Raw genomic sequence first — 13,547 nt, 5'->3', positions numbered from 1 at the left:
TTTCCCTACTGATCACAGCCTCCTCCCTCTTCACATCCCCTTCCCTCCCCTCTGTATCACCACCTTCTGAGTTTCATGATAATAACTACATTACTTTTCTTGACAGTTTTACTACCTACACATGCATCAAGAATGTTATAATTTAGCCTGGTTTTGAACTTTATATATATGGAATAATACTGCATTACTCCGTGGCTTACTCCTTTGATACATTATTTGTGGGAATTGTCCATGTCAAAAACTAAAAGAACTTGTAGCTATGGTTCTTTTAGTTTTTATTACTCTGTATTCCATTATAGTAATATACTACAATCCATTTATCCATTCTGTTTTTGATGGACATTTGGATTCTTTTCTTTCTTTCTTTCTTTCTTTTTTTTGGAGATGGAGTCTTGCTCTGTCGCCCTGGCTGACGTTGCAATGGCGCGATCTCGGCTCACTGCAACGTCCGCCTCCCAGGTTCAAGCGATTCTCCTGCCTCAGCCTCCTCAGTAGCTGGGATTACAGGTGCCTGCCACCACACCCAGCTAATCTGTTGTGTTTTTAGTAGAGATGGGGTTTCACTGTGTTGGCCAGGCTGGCCACAAACTCCAGACCTCGTAATCTACCAGCCTTGGCTTCCCAAAGTGCTGGGATTACAGGCATGAGCCACCATGCCTGGCTCATTTGGGTTGTTTCTAAGATGATAATGCACTTCCATGAGCATTATTTTTGTCTTTCTATGAACATTTTTAACCTGTATCCTGGTGAACATGTGCAGGTGGTTCTCTTGCATAAAAAAATAGGATGGGAATTGCTGTGCTGTAGGATGTGTTCATATTCAGCTTAATCAGGTAACACCGAGCCATTTGCTAAAGTGGTTTCTAGTTATCCTACCGGCTGTACATGAAAGGCACTGTGGCTCCTCTTCCTCAGCTGCACTTAGGATTGTTACATTTTTCTATTTTTGTCATCAGGGAGGTGGAGAAAGAAAGGGGGAAGGGTAATAGGATCTTAGTATCTCATGTGGTTTTAATTTGCATTTCCTAGATTACTAACAAGGTTGAGCATCCTTTTTTTTTTTTTTTGAGACGGAGTCTCGCTCTGTCACCCAGGCTGGAGTGCAGTGGCGCCATCTCGGCTCACTGCAAACTTCGCCTCTTGGGTTCACGCCATTCTCCTGCCTCAGACTCCCGAGTAGCTGGGACTACAGGCGCCCTCCACCACGCCTGTCTAATTTTTTGTATTTTCAGTAGAGACGGGGTTTCACCATGTTAGCCAGGATGGTCTCGATCTCCTGACCTTGTGATCCACCTGCCTCGGCCTCCCAAAGTGCAAGAATTACAGGCGTGAGCCACCGCGCCTGGCCTTGAGCATCCTTTTTTGGTGCCATTTGGATTTTTCTTTCATGAAATCCCTGTTCAGCTATATTCCTGTTGGTGTCTCTGCCTTTTTCTTGTTGATTTCTAGGAGTTCCTGGTGCATTCAATGTGTAGCAGATATTATCTCCTATCCTGTGAATGGTCTTTTCATTCTCCTTATGTCTTTTGGCAAAAATAAGTTATTTATTTTAATGACATAATTTTTTTCAATGTTTGTTTTATTATTAGTGCTTTCTGTGTCTTGGTAAAGAAAATATTTCTCTACTCCAAAGTCATGAATGCATTTGGCTATATTGTCTTCTAAAATGTTTCTTATATAGCCTTCACACGTTGACATTCAATATAGCTAGAATTGGTTTTTCTGTACAGTTTGAAGTACAGGTCTGGCTTCACTTTTTCATGTAGATATCCAGTTTTTCCAATACTGTTTTGTTGTTGTGTTTATTTTAATGTAAATACTTATAAATATATTACTCAAAACTCAGCTTCATTCATATCTAAATAGTATGATTCTGCTTGTTAATATAGGTGAAAGCCCTGCTATAATTTTTTTTCTTTCCAACATTTATTTTAGATTTAGGGGGTACATGTGCAGGTTTGTTACCTGAGTAAATTGCCTGTTGTGGGGGTTTGGTCTGAAGATAATTTTGTCACCCAGGTAATCAACATAATGCCCAATAGGTAGTTTTTCAGTCCTCACTCTCCTTCCACCCTCCACCCTCAAGTGGGCCCCAGGGTCTGTTGTTTTCTTCTTTATTTCCATGTGTACTCAGTGTTTAGCTCCCCTTTAGAAGTGAGAACATGTGGTATTTGGTTTTCTTTCTTGGGTTAATTTGTTTAGGATGATAACCTCCAGCTCCATCCATGTTGCTGCGAAGGACATGAGCTCTTTTTTTTTTATGGCTGTGTAGTATTCCATCGTGTATATGTTGCACATTTTCTTTATCCAGTCCACCGTTGATGAGCATCTGGGTTGATTCTGCATCTTTGGTATTGTGAATAGTGCTGCAAGGAACATAGGCGTGCGTGTGTCATTTTTCCTTTGTGTATGTACACAGTAATGGAATTGCTAGGTCAAATGGTAATTCTGTTTTAAGTTCTTTGAGAAATCTTCAGACTGCTTTCCACAGTGGCTGAATTAATTTACATTCCCACCAGCAGTGTGTAAGCCTTCTCTTTTTTCTGCAACCTCAGCAGCATCTGTTATTTTTTGACTTTTTGATAATAGCCATTCTCACTGGGATGAGATGGTATCTCATTGTGGTTTTGATTTGCGTTCCTGTAATGATTGGTGATATTGAGCATTTTTTCATATGCTTGTTTGCTGTATGTTTATCTTCTTTTGAGAAGTGTCTGTTCATGGCCTTTGCCCATTTTAATGGGGTTGTTTTTTGCTTGTTCATTTACGTTTCTTATAGATTCTTGATATTAGACCTTTGTCAGATGCATAGTTTGCAAATATTTTTCTCATTTTGTAGCTTGTCTATTTACTCCATTGATAGTTTATTTTGTTGTGTGGAAGCTCTTTAGTTTAATTAGGTCCCACTTGTCAATTTTTGTTTTTCCTGCATTGCTTTTGGAATCTTTGTCGTGAAGTTTTTGCTAGGGCCAATGTCCAGAATGGTATTCCCTATGTTTTCTTCTAGGGTTTTTATAATTTTATGTTTTACATTTAAGCCTTTAATCCATCTTGAGTTATTTTTTATATATGGTGAGAGGTAGGAGTCCACTTTCAATCTTCTGCAAATGGCTAGCCAGTTTTTTCAGCACCATTTATTGAATAGAAAGTCCTTTCCCCGTTGCTTGTTATTGTTGGCTTTGTAGAAGATCAGATGGTTGTAGGTGTGCAGCTTTATTCTGGGTTCTCTAACCTGTTTCATTCATCTATGTATCTGTTTTTATACCATACCATGCAGTTTTAATTATTGTAGCCTTGTGATGTAGTTTGAAAAGGGTAGTGTGATGTCTCTAGCTGTGTTCTTTTTGCTTAGGATTGTTTTGCCATACTAGAATTTTAATTGACATTGAAGTAAATGTATAAACCAGTTTGGGGAGAATTAACATCTTTACAATGTTAAATCTTTCAATCTCTAAATATTTATCTATTTATCTGTATCTCCATATGTATATATTATCTCCACATATATATCTCTCCATTTATTTAATCTTCTTTATGGTCTGTTAATAAACTTTAGAAATGCCTCCTCTAAGGCCTTAGCACATTTTTTCTTAGGTTTGATACTATATATGCTTCATACTTTTTGTTGCTGTTATAAATGCTGTCTTGTTTTAAATTTCATTTTCTAAATATTTCTTGCTGGCTTACAGAAACACAGTTCATTTTTATATGTTGATTTTTTAATTAACAGGCATACCTTGCTAACATTATTAATTTGCTAACTTACTGGTAAAGTCTTTTGGTTATTTTACGTATACAAAAATATCATCTGCAAATAATGACAGTTTTGTTTCTTTCACTTCTTTTCACTTCCTGCCTTACTGTGCAGGATCTGATCATAAATATGATGTTGAACAGAAGTGAGGGTAATGAACATCACCATCTTGATTGGAATCTCCAAGGGTTAATTAGCTTTATGTGATGTTCTCTGTGGGGTTTGGGGGGTATTTCTGTTAGGTTTAGGGAGTTCTTCTGTTTGTAATTTGCTAAAAATTACTACCATGAATAAAGACTAAAATTTATTTAGTGCTTTTTCTGTATCTATTGTGATGGTAAGATTTTTCTCTTTTAATACGTTATTGCAGTGAATTACATTAGTTGATTTTCTATTATTAACCCATGTATTCTCAGCAGGGTGATATTATCCCCAAGGGGGCTAAAAATGGTTCTTGAGTAGGGCAAATAAATTGTAATTTTTGTTGTATACAGAATACCTATAATATATATATACAGTACAAAAGTAAACATAAAATATATATGTAGCATTAAAATTTCAAAAACTTACTTTGCAAAAACTTGGTGAAAAGGATGAAAAGACAGGCTATAGACTAGGAAAAAATATTTGCAAACCGCAGCCAACAAAGGACTAGTATCAGGCCAGGCACAGTGGCTCATGCCTGTAATCCCAGTACTTTGGGAGGCCAGGGCAGGTGGATCACTTGAGCCCAGGAGTTTGAGACCAGCCTGGGCAACATAGTGGAACCCTATTTCTATGAAAATACGAAAAATTAACTAGGCATAGTGGTGCACACCTGTAGTTCCAGCTACTCTGGAGGCTGAGGTGGGTAGGTCGCTTGAACCTGGGAAGTGGAGGTTACAGTGAACTGAGATGGCATCACTCCACTCCAGTCTGGACAACGGAGTGAAACTGTCTCAGAATAAAAACAAAAGGACTAGTATCTAGAATATATAGAAAAATCTCAAAACCCAACAGTAAAAAGTTCCCATTAAAAAAATGGGCTAGGCCGGGTGTGGTGGCTCAGGCCTGTAATCCCAGCACTTTGGGAGGCCAAGGTAGGCAGTCACCTGAGGTCAGGAGTTCAAGACCAGCCTGAACAACATGGTGAAACCCCGTCTCTCCTAAAAATAGAGAATTAGCCGGGCGTGGTGGCATGTGCTTGTAATCCCAGCTACTTGGGAGGCTGAGGCAGGAGAATTGCTTGAAACCAGGAGGTGGAGGTTGCGGTGAGCCGAGATCATGCCATTGTGCTCCAGCCTGGGCAATAACAGCGGAACTCCATCTTCCAAAAAAAAGAAAAAAGTGAGCTAAAGAAATAAACATATGTTTCACCAAAGAGAATATATCAAGATAGTAAGTAATCATATGAAAAAATATTCAATATTATTATCCATTAGGGAAATACAAATTAAAATGATCTTTCACTGCACATCTATTAGAATAACTGAAATAAAAAGTAATGGTAAGACTAAATGCTAGTGAGGATGCCAAGAGATTGGATCATTCTTGCATTGCTGGTGGGAATATAAAATGGTACAACCACTTTGGAAAACAGTTTGGCGGTTTCTTATAAAACAAAACATGCAATTGCCATATGACCCAGCAATTGCACTCTTGGACTTCATCTCAGAGAAATGGAAACTTATGTTCATACAAAAACCTGTACACAAATGTTTATAGCAGCTTTATTTATAGTAGCTAAGAACCAGAAGGAGCCTAGATGTCCTTTGATGGGGAAAGAAGGAAACTAACTGTGGTGTATGCATACCATGGAATACTACTCAGCAATAAAAAGGAATGAACTCCTGGTACATGCAACAACTCAGATGAAGCTCAAAGGCATTATGCTGAGTAATAAAAGCCAGTCCTAAAAAGTTGCATAATGCATGATTCCATTTATATTGCATTCTTGAAGTGACAAAATTATAGAAATGAAAAACAGATTAGTGGTTGTCAAAGGTTAGGAACAGAGCATGGAGATGGAGGCAAGCTAGGAGGGAAATAGGCATGCTTATAAAAGTGCAGCATGAAAGATCCTTGCAGTGATGGAACTGTTCTATATCTTGACTGGTGGATACATGAATCTACACATTGATAACATTGCATAGAACTAGATACACACACACGAGTACATGTAAAACTGGGAAAATCTGAGTAAGATTGGTGAATTGTATTAATGTCAATTTTCTGATTGTAATGTATTAGAGGAGGAGAGTTCAAGAGAGAGTGATTAGGGAAAAAAATGTACAAAAAGGTTTCTTAGGGGGACGATAATGAAAAAAAGGTTGAGAAACACTGTGTTAAACCAACCTTGTATAAATTGGGTAACTCAGTTTAGTCATTATGTAATTCTCCTTTTCATAAATCACTAGATTCTCTTTGATAATTTGTTTGGGATTCTTTTATCTGTGTCCATGATTGAGATTATTCTGTATTTCTCCTTTTAGAGACTGTACATATAAATTGGGTATTTATTGTCAGGTTTTGGTGTCTAACCTTGCAAATGCTAACCTTATAAATTTAATGAGTAGATGAGTGGCCTTTCTTCTTGTATACTCTGGAGTAGTTAGTGGAAGATGAAAAGAATTTTTTCTGGTGAGAAGGTTTTAAGTCTTGGTTCACTTAATTACAAGGTTACTGGACAAGTCAGGTTTTTAACTTTCTTCTTGAATCAGTTTTGAAAAGTTATGTTTTACTAGGACTTCTATAGTTTTATCTGTGTTTGTGTACTGGTATAAAGACAATTATTATTTCCCTTCATTGCCTTGTAAATATAGTATTTGTAATTGTGTACCCTTTTCATTCCTACTGTTATTTGTGCTCTTTTTAATTCTATTTGTCTTCTCTAAGAACATTTTATCTGTGTGTTTTAAAAATTTTTAATAATTTATGCTTTTGTATTTTTTCCTTTTTCTAACATTCTTTGATTTATTTTGTTCTACTTTTGTATCTTAATAAGTTGGGAGCTTATTGTATTAAGTTTCAGTTGTCTTCTAATATAAGCTGACTATATTGCTTACATATATTCTTAAAATTTTCACATATAGTATTTTCATTATTGCTTGACTCAAAATATTTCCTAATATTTATTAAGATTTCTTCTTTGACCAGTGAATTATTTAGAAGTCTGTTTCTTAATTTTTAAATTTTCCAGTTTTTTAAAATCTAGATACTAGTTAACCAGACAACTAGTTAGATAACTAGATACTTAATTTTATTGTGACCAGTATTTGTGGTCTGTATACCAATTTTTTGAAATTTGTTACAGCTTGCCTCATGTCAAGTGATAGCATGTTATCACTTGTCATAAAAATTCTTGGTGTTATTATAAAAAATATGCATTCTTCACCAGTTGAGTGTAATGTTCTATGATCATTAGATTAGATCAGCGTGTTCATTTTGTTGTTTAAAGTTTCGTTTGCTTGCTAATATTTTTGCTTGCTTGACATGTCAGTAACTGAGAGGTGTATTTTAACATCTTCCATTATGATGATGGACATTTCTTACTTTCTTACAGTTCTGTCAATTTTTGCATTAATAATTTTGAGGCTATGTTAATAAATATATCCAAGTTTAGAATTATTATATTTCTGATGGATTGTGTTTTTTGTTATTTTGTTGCAAAGTCCATCCGTAATCTATAACTCTATGAGCTTTTTTTCATTAATATTTTGTCTTATATGGCTTTCCCATCCCTTTACTTTCCATCATTGATAATCATTTATGTTTTAGATATATTTTTTGTACATACCATGTTAAATTTCATTTGTTGATTCAACCTGACAGTCTTTTTTCTTTTATCTGGAATGTTTAGTCCATTTATGTTTATTTTTAAGTACTGATATAGTTTTAATTCTAACATCTTACATTCCATTTATTTCACCTTTCTTTCCTACTTTAGGGGTATTTATAGTTTTTGTTTGTCTAAATTGTCTTTATTTTTTCCCGTGTTCTGTGAAGATATTTCACTGGGTATGTAATTCTAACTTCATAGTTATTTTTCTGTCTATACACTGAAGTGCACATTGGCTTCTCCTGCTATGGAAAGAGGTGGTAGTCAGTCTAAACATTCTTCTTTCGAAGGTAATGTATATTTTCTCTTTGATGGCTGTTAAGATCTTCTCTTTGTTTTTGGTCTTATGTAGTTTTGGTGTCTATTTGTAGATTTATTTTTAGTCACCTTGCTTGAGATGCCTTGGAATTTCTAATCTGACAAGTAAAATCTTTCATAAATTCTGGGGAATTTGCAACCAGTATTTTTTTCAAATATTGCCCCTCTACCATTTTCTTTCTCCTCTCCTTAGGAACTCAGATTAGGTATCTATGAGACTGTCTCACACTGCCCTCCATGTGTCTCAATCTCTCTTTGATATTCTCATCTTTTTGTCTATGTTATCCATTCAATTTTGTATTTACAGTAGTATATTTTTTCTTCTCTGGAAGTTTATTTAGTTCTTTTTCAATTCTACAAGCTCCTTTTTCATATTTTTAATTTCTTTTCTTATTTCCTTAAACAGATTAAACATAATGGTGCTTTTTGCTCAACAATTCTAGTGTCTGAAAATTCTTCGCAGATCTCTTTCTGCCTTTTCACCCCACCCACTCACACGCTTTGCTGGTTCTTGTTCATGGTAACTTGATTTCTTATGCATTTTGTGATTTATTTATTTATTATGTGCACATCAACTTTGGAACATTCTGTCTGAGGAGGCTGGTTTGAAGGTATCTTCCTTCCAGAAAGGATTACTGGCCGGGCGTGGTGGCTCATTCCTGTAATCCTAACACTTTGGGAGGCAGAGGTGGGCGGATGGATCGCTTGAGGTCAGGAATTAGAGACCAGCCTGGCCAACATGGTGAAACCTGTCTCTACTAAAAATACAAAAAAAATTTGCCAGGGATGGTGGCAGGAGCCTGCAGTCCCAGCTACTTGGGAGGCTAAGGCATGAGAATCACTTGAGCCCAGAAGGTGGAGATTGCAGTCAGCTGGGATTGCATCACTGCACTCCAGCCTGGACAACAAAGCAAGACTCTGTCTCAAAAAAAAAAAAAAAAAGGCATTATTATAGTATTTGCTTTTCCTGGATGCCTGAGGCTACTAACCAGGAAATACTTAAACTAGTCTCAACTTGGAGGTTTTTCAGACCACACAAGTAGTTTTAGCTGCACACCCCTGTGTGAGACAATTTGTGGTTATTAATTCTCGGGAGATATTTTTTCCTCTATTCTTCACTCAATCCTAAGTTAGACAATTTTCTTTGCTATCTCCAGCTAGGGGGTGGAGGTTATTTCTAACTTACCCTGTAAGCCTTTTAGGAATTCTCACTTTATGCATCAGCTCTTCTGTTCCCCATATTCGGTTGGCCCTAGGTTCTTTATCATTTGCCTTCTTCATAAGAGGTTTGGAAAACTCAAGAGTCTGGTTTGTTCAAAATCTTGAGAGTGAAAATCAGCTTGTGTCCTCTGTTTACTCTTTTGGGGTTGCAGCTTTCACTCCGCCTCTGATGATTCTTTACTTTGTTGCTCACCCTGTGAAGTATTTTAAATAATGTTATTACGTTTCACAAATATTTTAATTTTGTTTCCATAGTAGTTTAAAGTATCTAAACCACCATACTATAGGAAATGGCATCATATAGCAAACTTTTATAAATTTGGCTTTGCTTTTTAATTTTGGTTGGTTTATAAAAAAATTTATTTTTTCTTCTTTTTTAGTATTTTAATGTTTTTCTGTGTTTGGGGTGAGGGTCATAGATACCAGTCCAATTTTAATATTCTGTGTTTAGTATAGACTGTTATGGAATGATTCGTGGTGCTTCTGTTGATATAACCAACAAATATTTGTTGAATGTCTGCTTTATACCAGGTACTATTCTAGGAATGGGGTTATAGAAGTGAACATAATAGATAAAAATCCCTGCCCCCTCAAGAAACTTGGATTCTAGTATGGAAGACATGGGCATGTAGCACATTAGACAGTGATAACACTAAGGAGAAATAAAGCAGGGAAAGGGACCTTGCTTCTTTGGAGAGAATTAGCTCAGGAATATGCAGAAAGGGTGACATTTTTAAAGAAGAGGATATGAGCGATGAGCACTCCAGAAAAAGGACCTAAATGCTTTACAAATGCCTAAGAGAATAAGGAATGAAAAGTTTTATACTATTGGAAGCATTGATGTTTATGCTTTCTTCTCTCTTAAATCTCAATTTTTCTTTTTCTACTTGTTTAGTTTTCCTGGCAGGAGAACTGACTTTATCATCTTGGGCAAGTTTCTTAATGTCGTTGAGTTAAAATAAGACTACTGCCTATCTCTCAGGATAGACGGATGAAACAAGACATTTGTAAAATACCTGACATTTGATGGGTACTCAATACATGGTAGTTTTTCTTGTTTTCATTCTTCCTGTCTTATCTAGGCTATTTTCAGCACTTGTTTCAGTACCTGTTGGTAAATTTGCAATGATATGATTCTTTTTTTGTTTTTATTTTATTTTTGCAATAGTTTCTCTCTTGTTGCCCAGGCTGGAGTGCAATGGCACAATCTCACTGCAACGCCCGCCTCCCGGGTTCAGGTGATTCTTGTGCGTCACCCTTCCAAGTAGCTGGGATTACAGGCACCCGCCACCATGCCCAGCTAATTTTTGTATTTTTTTTAGTAGAGACGGCGTTTCGCCACGTTGGCAGGCTGGTCTTGAACTCCTGACCTCAGGTGATCCACCCGCCTCGGCTTTCCAAAGTGCTGGGATTACAGGTGTGAGCCACCGTGCCTGGCCGTAATGATATGATTTTTATGCAGCACCGTGGAGACAGCGTGTGATAGGAAATTAACTAAAGACAAATTAGGAGAATTTGAAAGTTTCAAATTTGAAAAATTTTAAAAAACCTTTCTAAAGTAGTTTATAAAGTCTGATTTGGTTCTCAAGGCTAAGGAGATAAAACCGAGCTTTGTCCATTTTCCCCTTAAAGGTATTTTTCATTGTATTGCATGCAGGTTGGCAGCCTCAGCAAATCTCCATTTGTATACGTGACAGTCAGCAGAATCTCCAGTTACAGTCAACTCAAAGCAAGCAGGGGCATGCCACATACATGTTCATATATAGTTATATGTCTACTCTTTATCCTTTAACCTAAACTGGCTCTAATGTTTCAGTGTAAATTGGTGAGTTTTTTTGTGCCACTACAAATGGAAGAAATGTAACAGTAAGGGTGAACTGCAAGATTCCTGTAGTTTTGGCTTGAAATAAGCTGAAATGTAAGTTAAGAAGTAAAATTAGACCCTGAAGTAACTTGTGTTCCTTTAGTGAGATTTTCTTTGATTGGAGAGTCCTGGGACCTTACTTTTCTGTCTTTCTTTCTTTTTTTTTTTTCTTTTCTTTTTTGAGACGGAGTCTCACTCTGCCGCCCAGGCTGGAGTGCAGTGGGGCGATCTCGGCTCACTGCAAGTTCCACCTCCTGGGTTCTCACCATTCTCCTGCCTCAGCCTCCCGAGTAGCTGGGACTACAGGCGCCCGCCACCACGCCCGGCTAATTTTTTGTATTTTTAGTAGAGATGGGGTTTCACCGTGTTAGACAGGATGATCTTGATCTCCTGACCTCTTGATCCACCCGCCTCAGCCTCCCAAAGTGCTGGGATTACAGGCGTGAGCCACCGCGCCCAACTGGGACCTTACTTTTCATACTTGTTTTGATACTGATTCACCATGGGGTCTCAGTCAATCAGTTTTCTCTGTCTGTGTCATGAGTGATACTCTCCATACAAGACTTCCTTGCCTTGTGTGACTGTTGAGATTTCATAGGATGTGAGCAACGTCAAAGTAAGATAAGCACTAAAGACAAAGTACAACTATTTGTATTGTATGCTTTTGGTTTTTGGTCTCTCCCCAGCCCTACCATTGACCATACCCTGCTGGACATGCCCTTCCTTTGACTCCCTGGGGAGATGCCCTCTGACTTCTGAGAGCAGCTGGACCACCCATTCTGAAGACACCAGCAGTCCTAGCTTTGGATGTTCGTATACAGACCTGCAGCTCATCAATGCTGAGGAGCAGACGAGTGGTCAGGCTTCTGGGGCTGACTCCACTGGTAAGATGGAACTCTGAGCCAGAGGGCTTTGCAAATCACTGTTGGTGTACCCAAGCCCACTTTTAAAGTCCTTTTAAAAATCGCTGCAGCTGGCTTGCTTTGCAGAATGAATTCAGGTGTTGTTATCCAGTCAAAAAACTAGAACCCAAAGTGGCTAGAAATTGCATTGGGGAAGATGTATACACAAATTGGATCCTTGGTTGGCAGATCATTCATACTGGGTAACCATTTGACAGTGTATCTTAATATGTTGTTTTCTGACTGTTTGGTATAAATACCATTCTCTGTCAATTTATTTTCTCCTGGGATTACTGAACTATGTGTAAATATGCACAAGGCTGAATCTTTCATCCTACTACCCACGCATCTTGCGTTTTCAATAAGAGGGAGGTAGATTTAAGCAGAAAAAAGCAAATGTTACGTGAAACAGAATGAGAATCAAGACTCAGCCACTGTATCCAGACTACAAATCATTTTGCAGTTAAGTGTTTATTCTGTTGTGCCTTGGTTGAGTGATATGTCAATCGGCAATGCACTATACCTCATTTATTAAACTTTCCAGTAGGCATAAGACGGAATGCTGGCTTTCTTTGCAGGTGGAATATGGGTCTGTTAACAAGTGCTGAATTACAGGCACAGTTTGGAAATGGCATTGGAAAGATTCTTGGCATTGGAAAGACGTTCTTGGTGTTTTGGTTATTTGGCCCAAGAGATTGGTTTCTTCTGAAAGTGATGAAGTTACTGCTCGTTTCTCTGTGGATGAAATTACCCAGTGTGTTGACAACATTTGTTCTTCCTTCTCAATGTTGTTCAGAGTTTCTAGGTCACTTTTAAGCTTTGGATGTTTGCCCTCATGCTATGTGCCATTGAATTTTACAGGTATAAAGAGGGATCTGTCTTGCAGACTGAGGGGTTCAGGCAGGATTTAGTTTGGTACTGGATAATGTTGCAGAGAATCCTAGTTTATCATGGACCCACTTTGTCTTCAGAAGCTGTGGTTCTTTATAGTTTTGTTTTCACAGACACTCCTTCACTTCTGGTTTGTCTCTGTGGCTGATGATCCTGGTCGGTGGCTGAAATATGCCCCCACAGCCCCATTTCCCCAGTGGGGGCATCTCATGGATGCGAGCACACCTTCAGCGGCTAAGGCTGTTAGGAAGAGAGGCTGAGCTTGCCTCCCTGCTTCACTTTTCATTGCTCTCGGCCCCCTTTCCAGGGAGGAGGCACCTAAGCATTGGTTCAGGCTACCCAGACTCCAGAGCCAGACTTCTCAGGTTCAAACCCTGATTCTGCACTGGCCAGCTGTGTGACCTCGAACAGGGTCCTTACTATCTTTATGACTCTATTTCCTCTTCTGAAAAATGGGTATACCTCACCAAGTTGTTATCAGCTCCAAATGAGACGGTTTATATAGAATAGCTTACATGATGTTTGACACAGAGTAAGTGTCCATCAGGGATGAAACAAGTTCTCTTTCCTGCTGCAAGGTTCTTGTTGCTTTGGAGAGTTGCAAAACGGGCCCCTCACTGAAGGAAAAGACAAGATCTCTAGGCTCAGGCTGTTTTTTATTGTCTTCTCGACTTTCTTATTAGATGAAAGTTGCTTTAATTCTTGGAGGTTCAAGTAATGAAAATCAGAGCCCTAGCCTGAACTAGACATTATTAGTCTGCCTCCACAGCTTATCATTAT

At 37.9% G+C, this 13,547-nt stretch overlaps 1 protein-coding gene across 8 annotated transcripts in view; it reads left to right on the top strand.

Moving 5' to 3' along the window:
- STON2 (stonin 2) overlaps positions 1 to 13,547 on the top strand; it is a 175,635-nt gene that overhangs the window by 55,436 nt on the left and 106,652 nt on the right. For 7 of the 8 annotated variants that reach the window (XM_015454067.4, XM_015454065.4, XM_005561953.5 and 4 more), the window contains one exon: positions 11,661 to 11,858. The exons of the other annotated variant lie outside the window; for it this stretch is intronic. In XM_015454067.4, the coding sequence (XP_015309553.3) occupies positions 11,661 to 11,858 (198 nt within the window). The remainder of the gene's footprint in view (positions 1 to 11,660; positions 11,859 to 13,547) is intronic. 8 annotated transcript variants of the gene reach the window in all.

This window comes from Macaca fascicularis, chromosome 7 (assembly GCF_037993035.2).
Source record: "Macaca fascicularis isolate 582-1 chromosome 7, T2T-MFA8v1.1".
NCBI classification, from domain to species: domain Eukaryota; kingdom Metazoa; phylum Chordata; class Mammalia; order Primates; family Cercopithecidae; genus Macaca; species Macaca fascicularis.
The sequence above is the reverse complement of the archived record's forward strand: the minus strand, read 5'-3'. Positions and strand labels throughout refer to the sequence as shown.